The 21,257-nt window shown below is 43.0% G+C and overlaps 1 protein-coding gene across 3 annotated transcripts in view; it reads right to left on the reverse strand.

Moving 5' to 3' along the window:
- Nucleotides 1-21,257, reverse strand: part of LOC146798100 (cytochrome P450 2G1-like) — a 437,543-nt gene that overhangs the window by 341,897 nt on the left and 74,389 nt on the right. For all 3 annotated transcript variants that reach the window (XM_085625320.1, XM_085625318.1, XM_085625319.1), the window contains exons 3-4: nt 20,882-21,044; nt 3,485-3,637 (exon numbers count right to left, since the gene is read on the reverse strand). In XM_085625320.1, the coding sequence (XP_085481446.1) occupies nt 3,485-3,637; nt 20,882-21,044 (316 nt within the window). The remainder of the gene's footprint in view (nt 1-3,484; nt 3,638-20,881; nt 21,045-21,257) is intronic.

The following is a 21,257-nucleotide window of genomic DNA, read 5'->3' on the forward strand; positions in this document are numbered from 1 at the left end:
ACTAGTGCTTGCCTACATGAGGGCAAAAGGAGCGTCTGAGGTTCCGTGGGAATCTGACTGACATTTTGGGTATGTTCGAATATGGACGAGTTTGGTATCTACGAACCGCAAATGACGAGTTTAGTGGGTGTACGCGTTTTCGCTACGCTACTATGTACGGGTCGTCTCATTCCTGGGCATGCCCATCTGAACCCTTGGGTTCCATTTTAGATACGGCGTCCATTTTGTCTCTTGCTCTCAAGTAGCCAGCGAACGGACACTGTCCGCTTCGTGACCCTGGGATTCCCAAGCTTTCGTGGAGGACACATGTTCCTTTGAAGGTGTCTTTATGATGAGGGGGATAACACGGCAAGGGCAGATGGCTCCGCTCGAGGCTCATCTTGCCGTGCTAGTTTATTGTTTCAGTCGTGCATACATTAGGCACGGGTTCTTTGATCCTGCAATCAAGTTTCCGATATTGCTCTCTACACTGTTTTCTAAACTGTCGTGCATCCTTGTTTTCCTTTTCCCTTTTCATCTGTTCCTTCCTCTAATTCGTTACGGTCAGAATGGAATGTGCTTAACGTAGGGATAATGTGCTTTTACAGTTGGGAACCGGCAATGTTGCTGTAATTATGTTTCGGGTTTCTGAAAACATGAATGCAACCTTTTTGAAGTTTATTGTGGGAACTGAGTTGTAACCTTTTGTTCGCCATGCTGTTCAATGACGAAAATGTGTATAAAAGGAGCGATCCACTTTTGCAATTTGAAGCAGTCTCTCAGAACCTACACGTTGTGTACTTCTTGCGATTTCTGTATCCCTGCAGTAAATAAATGCTGATCTTTGACGCCCCAGGAAGTGTCCTGTGTCTCTGTGTTTTGTACGCCGGAACAGGTAACCCACGAAGGTTTCAGGTGTTGTCCCCTGGCACCGCTGGGCCTTAGAATAGCCCAGTCCTTCAGAGGTAATAGGAGGTGGGGGTGGGCCAACTACCCCTCCTATTACCTCCAGTAAGTCCCACACCGCAGGATTGCTAAGTTCTCATGGCAGGCCACGCCCCCTTTGCCCACCACTCTGAAAATGTGCTCCCTGGTATGCTCTTAGATGGGGATTGAAGTCTCCTTTACTGCTGGGGGTCCTTAGGGGCCAACTAACCTACATGTTGCCTCCAATAAGCCCCACACAGTGGGACTGCTGAGAGGTGGACACAGGCCAAACTCCCTTTCTCCACCACTCTGCAAAGGCGCCTCCTGGTGCGCTCTTGCTTGGGAGCTGAAGTCTCATTTTCTCCTGGGGGTCCAAGGGGGCCAACTAGCCCTCCTGTGTCCTCTAGTAAGCCCCACACAGCTGGATTGCCATTTTACACCCCTCTACAAACACTCCTCCTGGTGCACTGCTGCCTGGGGGATGAAGTCCACTTCAGCCCTGAAGTCCTCAAGACACAGGGGGACCTCATTGCCCGACCAGCATTAATCCAAGAGGTGCATTTGCAGAGTGTTGTAAAAAGGAATGTGGCCTCAGACCACCTCTCAGCAGTCCCACTGTATGGGACTTACTGGAGGTACCTGGGGGGGCTAGTTGGCCCTAAGGACCCTCACCAGTGAAGGGGGCTTCATCCTCAACCAAGAACACCCCAGGAGGCTTGTTTGTAGAGTGGTGCAGGGAGAGGACTGGGCCATCGGCGAGTTGCTGGTTTCTTTTTTTTTAGGATGGGGCTGTGTGGCCCCCTTCCCTTGACCCTTTTGGGCCCCAGGAACCAGATCTCCTGGGGCGTGAGCTATATAAAAAAAAAGAAAAATGAAAAGGGAGGGGGCTGTGTGACCCCCCTCCTGCGGCCGATTACGGCCCCAGGGACCCTATCCCCCGGGGCTAGGCCTTTGGTTTTATGGTTTTTTAAAGGGGAGGGGGGCCATTGCCCTCTCTCCCCAGGCCGATTTTCATGCAGGGACCACATCTCCCAAGGCTTGGCCTCTGGTTGGGGACCGTGGGGGAGCCCCAATGACCTCGCAATCCCTGCCGGCTCCTCGACGCCTCCGGGAGCCGGCATTGCTTTTGGCCAGAGGGGGCTGCTAACATGCAGCTCTCTTTGCCCAAAAGCAATTCTGCTTCGCTTCATGGAATTAGACCAGTTTTTCTGCCCTCTCTTCCATGAAGCGAAGCAGAAGTTTGCTATGGCATGGCGGGAGCAGTGCTTTGTTTTTGTTTTTTTAATTCAGTTGGATTTGCAGAACCTACACTTTTTTGGGCCCGTGGGGCCCTGTGGACCCTCTGAGTGGACCCAGGGGGTCAGGGTGTTTCTACCCTGCCCACTTTTCTTGTTTGTTTACCTTTTTTCTTGTGACTTGGTTGAACCGAGTCACAAGATGGATGCCAACTCTTCCTGGTTGGAATGGTTGACAATCAGAGTCACGGATCCTTCGCAGCAACCAGATAATAATATTTGTAAATATATTAATCTCCCAGGAACTACTGAACAGATTTCTGCCAATTTTGGTGTAATTCCGTTCAGCAGTTTTAAGCATAGGGAGTCAATATTTTTGTATCCTATCTTTTTTCCTCGATATTTTATACATTGATATTTTTTGGTTAATATTCTGTCAGTGAACTGTTTGTGAATACCGAAAGTAATACACTTACCCAAAACTGTAAATTACCTTTGTGAACCAGGCCCATTGTCTTTTTAGTAGCTAACTAATTAAAATCAAGCGACATACCTTCTCTCTATTTTCATTTTCCAATGTTCCAACGGAAGATCACTGAAAGTTTGTGATCCCCACCATCGAGTGAAATGCACATTCTGTGCAGTGTGATTATATATTGTTCTCTCCTTCCAATATTATGGCCTCATTAGTTTACTGGCAGACTTGGAGTGTTTCCTATTTACACAATGGTGGTGGTGTGGCATCGTCAGTGAAAGCCAGGTTTTTGCAAACCTTCTCTTCGCCACATGAATAATTAGTGGAAAAATACAAACGTTGTTAACCAAGTAGTTGCTGGTAATACAGAACTGTGGCAGAGTGCATGGCTGGGAATTCATATGTCAATGCTTTTCCTAAAAGTAAGTAAATTATGTCATTACGTAAGCCAGGTGTCTTTGTCATCATGTTTCATTGTTTGAATTATTTTTTAGATGCTTGACTGAAATCAATTGTAGTTGTATGACTCTATATTGAGGTCAATACTTGTTGCTAATACAATACAGTGGCATAGTGCATGGCTAGGATTTCTTATGTAAATGCTTTTACTAATAATAAGTAAATTATGTCATTAAGTTAGTCATGTATCTTTTTCACGTTTCATTATTTGATTGATTAGGTGCTTGACTGGAAGCGCTTGTAGTTGTATGACTCTATATTGGATTAATTATTGCATTCACCAATTATGCTTGCCTTTACTTAACTTTGCAAAGTGATAGGACGATAAAATGGATGCAATTTTGTTGTTATCCATTGTAACACATGCAAATATAATATGGTTATACCCATGGAACCAAGGATTGTTTACCTTTCTTTTCCATGATCTCATCCAACATGCACTTGGCTTCTTCTTGGATTCGTTGCTCAATGCTTCTCTTCCCCATTCCAAAATTCCTAAAGGTAGTAAGTGAAAAACGACGTATCTGCTTCCACCGTTCAATGTTTTTAGTGAATGCCATCCCTAAAGGCAGAAATCAAATTAAAATAATCAGAGGAACAGAGCTCAGAATGTGATTTGGAGTGGAAACCATCCTGATGAGCCACACATTAAGTTCTCTTTCTTTTGTTAATTTATATTTCAAATCTTCAAATTTCCCTGTTGAGACAAACCGGTTCAAGAGAGAAACAACTTTGGTGGCCCAATTTACCTAGTTGCTTGCAGTAGTAGGTTTGAGTTTTACACACCAATAATTTTTCACAATACGCAAAAGTTGTTTTTACACCCATACAAGACGCATTCACACCGAAACGTTTGTGCTCTGTGTGAATAATTTTCCATCTGCATGAGGTAAGCAGGCCTCCCGGGGTCGGAATGCCCTGGAAGTTTGTGGATTTACACAAACTGACACATTTGTAGATTTCACAAACTCCTCTCCTGCCGTTTCCAACCTGAAAATAGACAGATTTAATCTGATGGTGATTTACCATGCACAAAGGCATGAGTAAATCTATTCCCACCGCAGGAACTAATGAGGTACTTGGGGAAGGGGCTCTTTCACTTTTAAAAAGTACTTTCCTTCAGGGGTTGTTGATAAGAGAAAGGTGTACCAGGGATAGAGTCAGTGTCATCAAATAAGTCCAGCAGTTTCCTTTATTGTAGAAAAATTCCTTAAAACATGGACATCAGCTAACCCATTTCGATCCCTTGGGGGAACTTCATCAGGGCTTGGAATATGTGGTGAAAGATATTCTCTTTTCACTAATGTGTTCCTTTAGAGAAACTAATCTCCCAGACGTAAGTCCACAGTAAGCTGATAAAAACCCTTGACAGGTCAGGTGGGAGTCTATATCTCAAGTCGCAAGCGTGGTGCAAATAAATATAACAGGAATTTTTCTACAATAAAGGAAACTGCTGAACTTATTTGATGACTCTGACTCCATCCCTGGTGCACATTCCTCTTATCAACAGAATATGTCTCGCTGAATGCTAGTCGAGCTTAACTGCGGCAAGCTCAGGAAGTGGATGCACAGGACACTTATAGCTTTCATATAGGGATTGAGGTGCTGAACATTTGGTCAGTCGCCGTTGAGAGTTTTTTTATATATCCTTCAGGAGTTGTTTGCATTTCCTTTTTATTCTCATGCAAACATATGTACTATATATTTTCACCTCTTGAATTTATTCAACTTTTTTTTGTTCTGAACAGCTTTGGTGCTCCTGTATTGTCCTGATTTTAATGTTCATCAGTCATAGTAAAGTATATGCTTTGAATGATTCTGGTGAAGAATACTAATGTTCAAGGAGACTAGGCAATGGTGAGGCATGAGCTAGTGTTTTAAAAAGTATTGCGACTAATCCAATGGCCTACATGATCTCAATTTGAACATAGGTATCAGTTGTTAATTTAAATGCTGCTCCACTCAGCTTCTAGAAGGTCTCATAGAGTGAGAAAATGCACTAATAAAAGTTTAAACTTTTAGGTCCAGACAAAGGCTTCAGTAATTTATACCTGAGCACAAACCCTTATAGCTATGCCACAGAGTAGACATGCTTAACTACCAACAAACCAAGGTTAACGCAAAAACAGAACAACCCTTCATAGACTTCTCCATAGATAACATAATAGTAGGGGTGAGGTTCCATGCGTAGAGGTGATGAAGAAGACGTATCTGAATAGTGTCTTTGTCAGTTATTTATTAAGCACATGACATCAGTGGTAGCAGCCCCAGCAGGAGCAGCTTGCCTGCTGCTCAGCCCATCTTCCAACTCTCAACACTCACCAGGCACACAAGCATTCCACAAATGTCCATTACACTAACATTCCATACAGAATCCCCACACTGGCTGAGCAGCTAGGAAACAGGTAACAGGGAACATTGTAACCATAACAAGAAGATACTAAATTATCTTCTGCCCTTAAAATTGAAAATTAATTAAGCCATACTAAAATTAAAAACAACTATACAGAACAATGTACAAATAAAGTTAATAGTCCAAAACCCAGGGATGAATGGTAAAACCCACATTACGAGAGGGAAAAAGGACTAAACAACGGAGGAAAGAAGAGTGAAAAGATACAAACAAACAATCACACTTCCTCCTCCTTTAACCCCTTCGCCGCAGCATGAATTTTGCCGTGGCGCTGGGGGGGTTTGGGGGCAGCGCGGCGCCGCCATGCTCATGACGGAACCACTCCGTCATGAGCCACGGGCGCGCTGTGCTCATGACGGAGTGGTTCCGTCACGACTCTGCCCACTCGCGCTAATCGCCCGCACAGGTGGGGTATCAGCGCCGCGTGGGCGGAGAGGCCGCCAACGGCCGCAGCATGACGGAACCACTCCGTCATGAGCACACGGCGCCCGTGGCTCATGATGGAGTGGTTCCGTCATGAGCAGGGAAGGGGTTAATAATAAAACAAAAGGAAAGTTAAAAGAATGTTAAGCTCACTGACAAATAGTGAGATAACACCACATGGCAATACACGTGAAACACTGTGAAGAGAAACACAGTGGAAACAGACTCTGAGAACTCTAACACTGTGAAGAGAAACATGGGAGTAACGGACCCCCAGAACCCAAACACTATGGGTGAACCACACCCATGTACGTACTCCCAAAAAATTGATTCAAACACTATGGGTGGACTTATGCGTACTCCTTATGAAAGGAACAAAATCAAGAATAATGTGGTGAAGGGACCATAACCCAACTTGCCAACCCTCATGTAAGGGGCCATACATGCCAAAATGGGATCCTGACCCATAACACGAACTGGAGATAGGACTAACATGCATTACTAACTGCGTAGGTGGGACTAACACCTACTACAAACTGCATATATGGGACTAACAACCACTACAAACTGCGTAGATGGGACTAAAACCCACTACAACAAACAAAATGTGAAGCAAAAGGTGACTTCACACACTACATGACCAATGTGGAGCACAGTGAATTAAGCACACTACATGACCAACGTGCAGCACAAAGTGACCTACACACATACGGAACATGACAACATTGTGTTAAAAGGGACTACCACCCATACACAGTGAAAAAGGGAAAGACAACCCTTTAAACAACACCTAAATGTAAGCAAAAAGTGGATACAACGTGGAAGTGGAACTAAAACCCTTCCCATCCCTTAAGAAAGGGATACAGGCTTTGCAAAAAAAAATTAAAACAAGCCAAAAACTCATAAAAAACAATATACCACCCTCCTGTAAGGCTCGATACACCCACCAACATAAAGAAATGGGCATACAAAACAACAAACACATTCCCAAGTAGAACATACAATGTACAATGTAAAGATGGAATGTCCAAATGTCAGCATAACAAGAAAGGTCAGAAATATCCTGGCATACAAATATATCTTAGCCACACAAAATAAAATGAGCTCTTCTTGAAGAACAGATAGTATGCATAAACTCATGTAGCACGCACTTCATACCGAAAAGCATTTGCCTCTAAGCAGAAATGGATGACCGACAAGTCCATATCTTTTTTTCGGAGGATGTCGTTTGTGAATTCGGATGCTGTCTTGCTAGCGTAAATAAGAGAAAGATACCTTCAAATACTTGTCCACTGCTTATAAGCCTCTAACCTCCAGAACTTGTCCACTCCTCCTCGTACCAATCAGAAGAGTACAATTTACGTCAGACACCGAGACACCGACTGTTTCGTCCTCCATACATTGATAATTGCCAGTAGAGCAGAAAATGATATCTTAATTGAGAAGCAAAAGCTGGTTGATGCTGCAGCCAACGCCTCACCACAGTCAGGTACTGGAAACATAGCAAGACATCCACAGCTTGCAGTACCTCCTCTACAAGGAGAACAGAATTTCACCACAAGACAACAAGCCAAACTTGTGACCACCATTCCTAGCCCCTCTGCGTGTTGTCACTAATCTCAAGATGGCGGCAGTCTGTATGGCAGCGCCGGGTGACTAGTGGTTGCGGCATGCTGCAAAGCTTCCCAAAGCAGCTAGCTGCGCCGCACTGATGAAGAGACGTCCAAGTGGTGCCATGGAGAAGACAGTGCGACTCAAAAGTGAAGGTACGAATAAGCGAGTTAACTCGTGCTCACGCTTTGAATCCGCTATTTAGCGGTTTAACGGTCACAAATACTGATGACAACAAAGTCATGAAAAAAAAATATATATATATATATTTTTTAAAACTCACAAAATGTTCGGCACATGGCGCAGATAAATTGGCTGAATGTCCATGTAACTCAAACCGCTGCCAGGGTCCAAATAAAACACCGTGCAAACTGCAATTTTTCAAAAGACACCATGTTGAAAACTAACGTGTACCTGCGATCCAATGCTGTCAATGCCAATTCAAAAGACACAAAGTGACTTTCTGTAGAGAAGAAGTAGCTGCACATACTTGTTGTAGAAAACAAACAAACTTTCCCAAAATATGTTAAAGGATGCAGAGTTAACACAGGATACTCTACTGGATGGTAGATGCTTCTTCAAAGTCCAACAATAGTGATGTTTGTGAGCAAAGCACACCTGGGCTGGGGCTGTCCAATGTGAGGAACACGGGTGGGGCTGTGAGGTGTGCTGCTCCAATCTCTTTAGTTTCTTGTGATGCACATATCGCTTGTTTCTTGTGGATCTTGTACCTTTTGTCAACACTACCACCTGGAAATGTACTTGAGCTGTCTGTGGTAGTTTGTTTCCGAATAGAAGACATGTAAAAAAAAAATCCAAACCTACTTTGCGCTGTCTGTCTTGTCTCTTTTGAACGATTTCCTCCTGGAAATGTACTTACGCAGTCTGCTCATTTATGAACATCTTGTTCCTGCATATGTGCTTGTGCTGTCGTTTCTGAATGTTTCTTTAGCTTTAAGGACTTCTTTATCATGTGATATTTAATCTTCATTGAAACCTGCTGTACAGCATGAGTTTTTCTCCAGATTGTCGCCAAAATGTAGTGGTGAGGTTCCATGCGTAGAGGTGATGAAGTAGACGTAGCCGAGTAGCGTCTTTGTAAGTTATTTACTAAGCACATGACATCAGTGATAGCAGCCCCACCAGGAGCAGCTTGCCTGCTGCACAGCCCATTTTCCAACTGTCAACACTCACACCAGGCACCCAAGCATTCCACAAATGTCCATCAAACCAACATTTCATACAGAACACCCACACTGGCTGATCAGCCAGGAAACAGGTAACAGGAAAAATTATAACTATAACAAGAAGATACTACAATATTGCTTCAACTCCTCTTTCACCCAATCAACTCCATGTCCAATGCCAACATCCTCTAAAACAACTTCAGAAATATCTTAGAAAGCTTTATGCAGGTCCATGCCTCAATTACAATAGGTAAGTGCAAGCCAAAGCCTTCAGCACCATGGTGTTCTAAACATCTTGCTGACAATAAATGATCCATCTGCAGATAAGAAAGAAAATGGAAGAAAAACAAACCTCTCGAGGACCTTTTGATATTGAAGTCTATCTGCACAACACGCAAACAACTCATCACATTAGCCAAAGCAGAGTACTATACCATCACGATCAAGGAAGCCAACAGAATCTATACACTGTTCAGAACAAGAAAGCATTGTAAAAAGGGCAAGTTACAATACATATCTCTTACTTCACATAAAAATGCAGTGGCATCCAACGATTTTTTAGTGAAAAATACAGAAGATCATACAGTGCATAGATAATACTAAACCTGGTTCTTCTCTTACAACCACCACTTCCTGCCCTCTAAGTCATATCCCTCCCACATCTGCCTGGCATAATAAACACCCTTAAATCCATTTCTTTTGAAGTTGTTGTCATACAATCTTCCTTCATCAATGCTTTCTCTGGGGATGCTCTCTTACCCCTATTTACCATTATCAATTCCTCCCTCACTCAAGGCATCTTTACAGAAGCTCTCTGGACTGGTCCGATCTTTCCACTCCTAAAGAAACCTACACTAGACCCTGATGACATCACCAACTATTTGCCCATCACTCACCTATCATTCATCGACAGGATCATTAAAAAAGCAGTCTTTGTTTAACTCCAGGATCACATCAATACCATCTCCTGAACGACTACCAGTCTGGCTTGAAATCATGCTGCAGCATGGAGACTGCCACCTTACACATCATAGCCAACGCTCTCTTGACCAAAGATGAAGATGGACCATGCCTCCAGAAATTGCTGGCCCTCTCTGCTTCTCTTGACACAGTCAACCATTCTACCCTTATACACACCTATGAGTCATGAATGCAACTCACCGGCAATGTCCTTCACTGGTTCTCCTCCTACCTTTCCAACAGACTCTAGTTTATTCACATGAACACTTCTAGGTCACAAAAGATTCCTACAACCTATGGAGTCCCCTAGGATTCCATACTGTCTCCCGTCATCTTCAACCTTTACATGGAGCCACTTGGCACTCTACTCACAGATAACAGCATCACGATTCACCAATATGCTGATGATATACAACTCTACTTGAAAGTTTTCTCTGTTTCAAACAACTAATGCCTCAAGTACTTCCTGAACATCATCCAGGCCTGGATGTCCAACGCCTACCCAAAGCTCAAGCCAACCAACGCAAAATTCCTATTATTTCCCAATACAACAAACAAGATACAGTATAAACATGGCTCAAAGACATGAACCTTGACAGCTTTAAATTCCAACTGTCACTGAAATCCAAATCACTCGGATTCTCCTTGAACACCAGCCTCACTCTCAAAAAACCCAATTGAAAAAAACCCTGTCATATTATCTTTCTCTTCCAAAGAAAATCAAACCATTTCTTCTATTAAGAAACATCAAAACTACAGTCAAACCCTTGTAATATTGCATCTGGATGGTGGTAATGCCCTATCCATTGCCTCCCAAGCTCCACACTGCCCCCCTTGAGGGAATCCTGCACACTGCAACAAATTTCATCCAGGGCCTGAAGAAATGTGACCACATCACCCATATTGTGATAAAACTCCATTGGCTCCCTTTGCGGCCCACACCATCTTCATAATCAACTGCATCATTTACAAAGCCATCAAAATCAGCACCCGTGCATATCTTGCAGGCAATCTCACCAACTATAGTGGTTCCCCATTTGCAGCCAAGATACCATAAACTGTAGAATAAGAAGACTAAAAAAGAAAAAGACAATATGACCTTTTCAATCTATGCACCTGGGATCTGGAACAACATCACCTTTTTCATCAGTACACCCCAGTGATGTTGATCCAGCGCGAAAAGGGGGCAAATATACATATCCTCCCTGCGTCACAGCCCCGTCATCACTCTTACTCATTCACACATGCATTCATTGGTGGGGCCCATAACACCAACACATATACGTTTTCTCTCACAAGTCTGCACACAGGAGGAATGATGCGCTGGAAATGCGGGGAGGTACCTTATTACCTATAGGGAAGAAAAATTATATTACAGAATATACATATTTACATCACCACCTATAAGATCCTGACCTTAACATCAAGGCAGTCCCCCACTTGGTCGACGGACCAATTAGTTGGACTGGTTGATGGTGATTTAGAACCAGCTAAAACACATTAAAGCTTCAGAATCCTCTAGTCACCTAATGGAAAAACCACAAAGTCATAATTTCTGTTAATCAAATTTTTTGTTTATCTAAAATCTTGTTTGCAATTATATATTTAGCATTTCGGTTAATCAAATTAGAATTTTAGTCAATCAACACAAATCGCATGACATTTTATATTTATATTTATTCATGCTATCGGGGTCTTTTATAATTCAATTGGCTCTGCAGAAACCAAATTCTCTGATCAGTTGTCTCAATAGAAGCAGGCCAAGACTCAAAAGTCCGGGAAAGTTCTTTGCTCAGCACAACACAGTCCCAAAGATCTCTAAAGGACCAAAAGTTGTGCAAGCATGTAGCTCATCCGTCATCGCCTGTGGGGTGAAAGGGGTGCGTGATAACTCCTCCCTATTCTACTACCCTTTTTATAATAAAATTCTGAGTAACATGAAACATTTCTTCGGCAATAATGAGTTTTGATTGATTCATTTGAAGAAAATTTTAACATCATCCGACTTTCCCAGAGACTTTGGTTCTCAGAGAAGTGCTCGGTCACTTCCTCGGTTTATGTCATAATCATGCAACATTGTTGTTTCCTGGTTGTGGAAGATCATTGTTTCCTGCATTGATTTTCACTGACTGAAGTTTGGCAGTCCTCCATGTTCCTATCCTTGACCAGAAACACTGTGCTCTGAATTGACGATGCCTGGAGATCAACGGAGTCATCCGAGTTTGCGCAGTAGACATCGCGCTCACGAGACGGTGGCCACTTCTGAACTCCATTTTGAATGTCATGGCTTGGTAGGCCCGAATGCCAACTTAAGCAAAACAAACACAAAAGTGTAATTAATGTGCGGAAATGAAGATTCTAATGTTAAACCCTCACTAATCCCTTTATGTATTAGTATTTTCCTAGCTTATAGCGACATTTAAAGCGATAAACTCACCATTCAGTCCTAACAGGAACGCAAACGTCACCAAAGCAACATGAATCAGGCAATATTCTATCGCCACACTACCACAATTAGTTATTAGAGTTATTCTGCCATGCAAATAGCAATGAGTCCCGCGTGTAATTTGTGTTTACCAAAAAATGCAAATTGTTGGTTAGTATGACACAGCATCTAGTTAATTCAAATTATAATATAAATCGATTACGTAATTAGTATTTTCATGCAAAATAGAGAAGGTATACAAAATTTTGCTTTACCTGCTCCATCAATTCCCCCTTTGGTGATTTTTAATATCACCATAAATCCCTTAAATTTTGATAATATTTATAATAGAAATGCATTCAGTTCTCTTAAGTTTTGTTCAGGTCACGTGATTGTTTCCCCTGTTTCATCCTCTCTTGGATTTTTATACACATTCTCTTTCCATTCTTCTAATTCTACATCTTCCATTTCTCTTTCCTTTCTTTCTTTCTCTCTTTTCTTAGCAGCTTCTCTTTTTATATGATTTTGTAAGTTTCTTCTTTTACCACATAAACATCCTAATCTCAGAATTAATATTAAAAATATCACACATGGTACTGGAATTAAAATCTTACCAATAAATGTACTACCTAATTTTAGTAAAAAGTTCTTAATAGTAGAGAACCCTTTTCCAATCTTCTCCCAAACACTTTCAACCTCCAATGGAACAATCTCCTTGTGCAAATCAGTTATATTCTTTATGTATGTCTTTAAATCTTGACTTTCATCAGGAATATAAATACAACAATTTTGAACCTTCAGCATTCCACAGACTCCACCCTCTTTGGCCAAAACATTATCAAGGGCAAGTCAATTTGGCATCACCATGGCTCGCATGGCAAACATTTCTATATTTACTAATAAAAATCCTCCAGCGTTGCTTGTTGATAAGCGATCCACTACTGTAGACAAGTTTCTAATTGTGTGTGCATTCAGAGATATTCCAACTGTTGGTATCAGTGCTTCAAAAGTATCCCCTACAATTTCTGCCCAACTCTCTCTCCTTCTACGTGTTATATGTGATTGGGCCGAGGTTATCTTGAGTCACCAATGTGGCCAGTTAAGTCTAGATTGGTTTTGGTCTAGAAAACGCACACATCCTGAGGGATCAGCGCTCATCTGCATGTCTTCCAGTTAGCCAAGTAACAGATGGAGCTATCAAATAATTGATTTAATGAGCAATTAGCAATTTGACTGTCCCAGCCTTGTGTGCTTTCATTCACATGGGTTAATCTTTGAGAGAAGCATATGCTTCTGGCAGGATCTACCAGTTAGCCATGCCAGCTGGTGGAAAAGTGTCCATTCCAGACTGGCATTATCACCCTTCGAGAGCATACGTGTCCTGTCTGACCGCTGGGACTGGGTGGACAGGTCGATCACACAGGCATCATAAGCCCAGACTAGTCCGCACCCTGAGAAAGACTGAGGAGTTCTGGCCTGAATACTGGCATAGGTAGTGGTGTCACCGTTGATAAGTTATTCTGAGTGGCTCTAGAAATGCCCTGGGTAAAGTCGGGTAACAAGTGCCATATGGGGCCTGGACCACTAGGTGGTATCTGCAGCTAACACCACATGACCCCATCTACTCTGCACATATAACTAGGGGTGCGATGTACCAGACTGCTTGTCTTTTGCTTTGCTGGGCGAGGAGACCTCTGAGAGGAGCTCCACTAAAGGGAGACCCACATATAGGACAATCCCAGGCATAGAAGCTCTTTGTGTGAAACAACAGCCAAGGCTGGCCATGAAGTCCATCTCTAAACTGACCAAGTACCCGCAATCTAGTAGACCATCTCCAAGCATGCCGCACTGCCCATGATGTCTGCTTCAATTCTGTGCTTACTCTACTAGATGGCATGCTCATGGAAGAGCATATTCAAGGGCTTGAAGGTGCCCTGAACTGAGTCCCCAAGGAGCCCCAGGCAGATCAGTCAGGGTAATCACAGCGATGATAAATTGGTCATAGGCACCCTCTTCCTACTACTCCAGTGGAAGGCCACAAGTCTTTCTTTTATTTCATCTATATCTAGTGACTGGAAATATTTGGACTGGGCTTGAGGATTCAAATAAGCCCTCATCGGGACCTCCAGGGCAGCACAGCCCTCTGGGTGTTCCCAGCATGTTGAGGAGTTTCTGTTTGCGCTTGAAAAGGACCAGCATTATTTATTTATAAAGTTTTATAAAGGGCGAACAAGATCCCAAGGGATATCAGAGTGCTTCACAATAAAGATGATCAGGATTTACAGGCGTCAAATACAAATCAACAAGATAGTTACAAAGGGTGCCAAGTTACAGCTGATCAGGGATGTACAGGCGTCAAATACAAATCAACAAGACAGTTACAAGGGTGCATAAAAGCCACACAGTGGCTAAAAATAGCGGATCTGGGAGGAGAAGAAAAGATTAAATAAAATAAAAATATACAATAAATCAGTACAAGATATGAAGGTATACGTCTAGTATTGTATAGCAGAAGATCCAAACCAATTAAGGTAAGAACTTGCTTCGAAGGAATCTTTTTGCTTCCAGTTTGAAAGCAACCGTAGAGGTGAGTCTGCGAACGTCAGGAGGGAGAGAGTTCCAGATCCTCGGGGCAGATCCAGAGAAAGCTCTTTGACAAGTTCTCTTTTTGTGAAATATCTGAAGTTTCTGTAGGAAGGAGTTAGCGCTTGTTGAGGGTCTACCACCTCCAGATAATTCTAGCTTTTGGACAAGATACTTGGGGGTTTCAAAATGGAGAGCTTTGTGGGACAGGCAGGCAGGCAATCTTTAGCTGTATTCTTGCTTCAAAAGGCAGTCGATTTAGAGATTTTAAGACGGAGACAATGTGCGCATTTCTTTTTGTGCCCTTGGACAGTCTGGCTGCAGCATTCAATGTAGCCCTAAGTGGGGCCAAGGTATATTGATGGAAGCCACAGAGCGTAGCACTGCCATAGTCTAGCCTCGGCAAAACCAGCGCTTGGATCACCTGCTTGAAGTCAGCTTGTGGAAGGAAGGGTTTGAGATTCCTGAGTAATCTCATCTGGTGATTCAATAATGAGGGGGAGCAGTTGAAGGCAGTGAGATGGTTCATCCAGAGGTCTAGCTTGGGAGTATGATTCGGAGGAGAAATGAGCAGAAATTTGGTTTGGGAGGTGTTGAGTAGGAGGTGGTTCTCGGTTAGCCAGTTTTGGGTATTCATGAGGGTAGTGTTGAATGTTATAAGGTTTTCCGGGGAGGAGAATTTCAGGTAGAGGTGCGGGTCCTCCGAGTACATATGGAAGAAAATGTTCATTGAGTTTAATGCATTACCAGTGGTTCCAAGAATAAGTTGAAAAGTATGGGCGATAAGGCAGACCCTTGTGGAATCCCCATGGATACTGCCGTGAGCTGGGATAGGGAATGGTTCACTTTTATTCTTTGTGATCTGTGGTGGAGGAAGGAAAAGAAGCATTGCAATACCAGACCGGAGAGGCCCATCCTGTGCTCCAAAATAGATAAGAGGTTGTCGTGATTTACAGTGTCAAATGCAGAGGAAAGGTCAAGGAGGATTAGGAGGCAAGATCCATTGTGGTCGAGCATTTTTCAAATGTCATCGATAACGTGAAAGAGAGCAGATTCCGTCCTGTGTCCACTCCGAAAGCCAGATTGGTGTTGGTCTAGGAGTTGGAAATTCTCAATGTAAGCGCAGAGTTTAGATTGGACGCATTTTTCAAGGAGTTTGGCCAGAGTAGTGATGTTGGAGATAGGACGGAAGTTTTTAAGGTCGGAACTATCACCATTAATTTTTTTTAGACTAGGTGAGCCCTGAGCTGCTTTTAGGCAATCAGGGATCGTGCTTTGAGACAGTGAGGCATTGATAATCTTTGTCCAAAGATGGGTGACAACTTCCTTGATTTCTTTGAAGATGGAGGGTGGTAATAGGCCACTAACATGATTGGATGGGTTGATACTCTGAAGAATTTTGTTAATGTCTCTCTTGCTGACAGGAGTAAAGGTGCCCCATGAGGCATTGTTCTTGGTGCTCAGACTAGCTGGTTCAAGCTGTTCAGAGCTGGACGGAGGGTGTGCAAATGAATGGGATGACAAAGAAGCTTTCTTAGAATCCAGTTCGATATTGATGTGTCTTGCTTTCTCGGTAAAGAAAGCAGCCAGAGCGTCACATGAGGGTGGGCTGAGACCTTGGTCAAAGCGAATGGGTGCATCAACCGAGTTGTTTAACAATTTCAAAAAGTTTCTTGGGGCGATTTGGTTAAGTTGGGATCTGAAGTAGTCGGCCTTGGCGCTCTTGATTTGTTTGTTATAGGAACTCCTTAATGATCTAGGGACTTTTATTTGATCCAAGGATGGTTTGGACGTCCTAGATCATTCAATTTGCATCGTTCAGAATTTAGGTTGTCATTGAACCATGGTTTGGGGATTTTTATTGAGACATTTTTTTTGGGGGGAGTGGTGCCATGGAATCCATGATACATGATATCATATAATTGTAAAAGTCTGTGAGTACATGACCCTCAGACAAGTCAGCTTGGATGGAAAGGGCAGATTTACATTGGGTTGCTAGTTCAGCTGTGTTGATGTCTAAGGTCCCTTTTGCATACCTTCAGCTTCTTCGGTTGAGCCTTCCGGTTAATATAAAAGAGGATGATGTGATGGTCGGACCAGTCACAAGGGGAGATGTTGTCCAGTGAGATGGCATTTCTTTTGGAGATGATGAGATCCATGATTTCTCCTTTATTATGCATTGGCCGGTCACAGTATTGAATCAGCTCGTAATCATCTAGGAAAGATTTAAGGCACGTGACAGCTTGTTCATAGGGGTTAGACCAGTGAAGGTTGAAATCACCGAGGAAGATTTGGGACACTACGGAATTGACATTTCAGGAGATGATTTCCATTAACTGGTCGATGAAGGAGAGATTGTCACCTGGGGGTGATAGAATGTATGTAGTTTACATACTGGGAGGTGGTTACTTGAAATGTTGAGACAGAGGTATTCACTGGAGGAAGGTGTAGAGGACTCAGAATGAGAGACCGAGAGTGTATTCCGATGAATACCTGCTAGGCCATCACCCAGCTTCTTCGCTCTGTCGAGATGAATTATGTCATGGGAAGGAGGCACTAGGAGGTCTAGGAAAGGAGTGGAATAGGTATTCAACCAGGTTTCAGTGAGGATAATAATATCTATCTCATTGTAATGAATGAGGTCGAAGATATCGGAGGCGTATTAGCTGGCTGATCTGCAGTTGAGCAGTATGCATTTAAGTTGTCTGGGTGTATGGGGAGAACTCTGTGTGATGTTAACTTGCTTGAGGTTGTCATTATTTATGAGTCGGAGAGATGCTGCAGGCCAAATGGTAGAGCCGGGCCAGGACATGGGCTCTAGTCTGACCACACATGGAAGACCCAACAGAGCTCAGACAAGGGCCCAGTTAGAGCTTTCCACCCCACTAAACAGGGAGACATTGGGGCCCTATGGAGCCCTGTTATGGGCACTTTCTGATGGACAGGCCAGCAAATGAAGCCCAAGCACCGGAGCCAGCACCACATGGCCTGCTGTGTCCAGTCAGAGATTTCCACCGAGCCAAAATCAGAGACTGAGCATCTGGTTGCTTGTAAAAGGTAGCCAGAGTCCTTGCACCATACTAGAGAGCAAACAGATGAAAAGCAGGTTACTCCCATCTTCTCCTTATTAGTGTGGAAGAAAGCAACTAGACGGTCTTGAAGTCTATGCACAGTGTGTAACATACAGGAAGTTTGACTGAATGTATCTGATGTCTTGGAGCTCTGGCTGAGCTTGAAGGTTCAAATTATCACCCACCTGGTCTCCCAGGGCACCATGCTCATTTGCTTTTACCATGCATAGCTGAAAGCAAAAACTAGCCATGCCTTGCAAGATGAAATGCTGCTTGTATTCGAAGGACCATTTGGCATGGAGAGAATTGCATGGTGGAATTCTGGTAAGTTATTCACCCCACTGGTAACAGAGACTTGAAATCTGGTTGCTTGCTCACAAATGGCCCTTGCACCTTCCAGAGAGAGCAACCAGATGAAAAAATGGTCACACCTACTAATCCGTGGGAAGGCCACTAGCCTTTCTTTTAGTCTGTGAACAAGGAGTAATAAAGTGGGACGTGTCAGTGAATTTATTTGACTGCCTGGATCACTGGCTGAGCTTGAAGCTTCAAATGAGCCGAAATCAGGACTTCAGAACAGCCTGTGTGAGAAATATTGATTTAGAGGGTGAAAACCCTATTCAATCAAAAACCACAATCCCTGTGGAGGGTGAGCCACATAACTCAATAAATTAACCTTTGGTAGGTAGGCTTAACTTAGAGGTCCTGGGTACAGTATTTATGCAACACACAAACAGTAAAAGTAAAAACACAACACAAGAAAAATCCCACACTAATTTAAAACAAAAGAGGAAAATGTAATAGACAAAGTAACACCGAAGCAAAAGTAAATCCAATCAGTAGAGCTAGAGTTCTACGTTTTCAAAGTTTTAAAGTGTTGAAAAGCGCCTAAAAAAACAAAGTGCTAGCCACGGGTATCAGGTCTCACAAGACTGGGGTAAAGTCAAAAGTTAAGGCCTGCTGCGAAGGAGCCCGGTACAACTACAGAAGGTGGATTGTGCCCGGTCTCTGCTTGCTTTGAGTAAAACAATTCTTGAAGAAAAGTCCCTGAGAAGGTAAAGTTCAGCTGGGTAAGGCAGCCAGCAGTGTCTGAAGAGGAGGCATTGTCGTCAGAGAGTCACAGTAAATATATTTCTACCTCCGGACTTTGTCATTATTGGAAAATCGGAAATGTTCAGCGGGATGTAGCTGCAGACGGTATCCAATGAGGACTCCACAAGGGATGATACCTTCGGTACTAGGTCTCACTGAACAGGATTTGCTGCTGTGGAGAAGAACGTAGCAGGAGCTACTGAGGAGTCGGGCCAACAGGAGTTGCTCCTTGGGTAGATCGACAAGCAGGGAGGTCCCCGTCTTATGTTGGTTCTCAGTCCACTTTTTGGTAAACATGTTTTAAGATCCCAACTTTTAGGCTTAATCATGAGCAGCACCTTCAGCATCACCACCAAGGGTCCAGGCCTTGGTGGGGCACTACTTCAGAGGTCAGAATTCACTCCAGCAGAGGACAGGTGCAGGGTTCTAAAGTGTCAGCAGCATGCTATGTCCCTGAAGCTCCCTTCGGAGACCAGCCAACTAGCACTTGGAGTCACTCTAGTAGTCCTGGGATCAAGGAGCAAGAGAGGCCTCAAGTAGCAGGGTAGTTCTCTAAGGCAAGCCTCAAACAGCTGGATAGTCCTTTAAAGTACAGGGTAAGCCTCAAGATGTAGGGCAGTCCTCTGGGGGTGCAAGGTAGTCCCTCTGATGTTCTCTGCAGGTTCACGAGTATACTGAATAGTTGGTCTGAGGGTCCAATATGTATGGGGGAATTTATAGGCTACCCCTCACTTCTGGTTCTGGAATGCTTCTTCCTTCCCCTGCCCAGGCTCCAAGTAGATCTAGAGTGACAAAAGACTGGTGTCAGGTTCCTTTGTGAGTGGGCTGGAGGCAGCCCATTGAAATATAAGTGGGGCAAGGAACAGCTCCACCCCTCCAATCCTGGCAGGATGGCCCATACTGCCAACACATAGTCTACCTTTGTCTCACAATCTGGCGGGAATACACAAAGGTCAACTGCCAAGCTATTCACAGTCATGTGACCAAGGACACAGGCTGCTGGCACCAAATGGTTAAGGCAAGAAAACGCCAATTTTCTAAAAGTAGCATTTTTAGAATTGTGATTTAAAATCTGACTTTAACATTAAAGAGGTCTTTAAATTACCATTCATTTGACACCAAACATTCCAATCCTACCTGTTCCCAATCAAATGTTAGCACTTATTAAATGTACTAATGTAACCCAATGTTATCATATGGGAGATGTAGGCATTGCAGTAGTGAAAAACCCATTTAGAAGATTTTCACTACCTGGATATGCAATCCGGTTTTTGAATGCAATGCACCATACCCAGTGTACTGTTTAGGGCATGCTTTAGGGGTGATATATGTATTAAAAAAATGAAGGTTTAAGCCTGTCAAAAAGGTTATTTTGTGAGGTCAAGTTGGCAGTTTAAAACTGCACTGCATGCTGCAATGGCAGACCTGAAATAGGATTTAAAGGGCTAATTTTGTGAGTTGCACAATAAGAGCTGCAGGCTTACCAGTCACATTTAATTTATCAGCCCTGGGTACATGTAGTACCAGTTTACTAGGGACTTATACGTGAATTAAATGTGCCAATTATGAATATCCAATATTACTATAGTAGAGAGCACAAGAAGGTCAACATGGATTAGCAATGGTAACGTGCACGAAGTCCTAATGCCAACAAAAACGAAATCCAGACACCTTTTCTTTTAAGCAGTCATCTCCTTTTTTAGCCTAACTCCCATTGGGAAATTAGTGTAAATTGCACTTGCTAAGAGTTTTACACAGGAAGATACCAATAGCTTTCGGCTGGTAGTTACTGCCTCTGTAAAACAAATAAATAATATAAGAATAACAGGTGCAAAAAACATTTTTCCAAGTTAGTGTCTGCCACTTATCACTGTAATCACAGCCAGTTTGGCATTGATTGAATTAACATTTGGGTGTTTTCTGCACTTATCATAATGTTGAAGCTATGAAAGGCTCTATATATTTCAGTATTTTAGGACACTAGATAACATCAGCCATAGCACAATGGCAACATTGCTTGAAAAAAGGAAATCATACATACCATAATTCTGGTAAACTTTATCAAATGTTGGTGCTGTTCCTCTTCCACTGAAGTTATTTCCCTGATCAATCAAACCCTCCTTTACAGCTTTATAGCCACACACTACAATGACACGGCGAGGGCCCAAATACACTGTGAACACGTCTCCATACTTCTGTCTTAGCTGCATTGATAAGCACAAAGAAAGAAGAAAACATTTTGAGTAAAGATGTGAGACTGCTGCTGCTGACACTAGTGACATTGGAAAACATCTTGATCTATTGAGTCACAATTCCTTATGGTGACAATATTCAATAACAAAAAGGTGGTAAGAGTGAAAGAGATACACACAAGAAGCAATCACACTCTCTAAATGCACCACCTATACACAAAGGAC

The sequence above is a fragment of the Triturus cristatus genome, chromosome 9 (genome assembly GCF_964204655.1).
Source record: "Triturus cristatus chromosome 9, aTriCri1.1, whole genome shotgun sequence".
NCBI classification, from domain to species: Eukaryota; Metazoa; Chordata; class Amphibia; order Caudata; family Salamandridae; genus Triturus; species Triturus cristatus.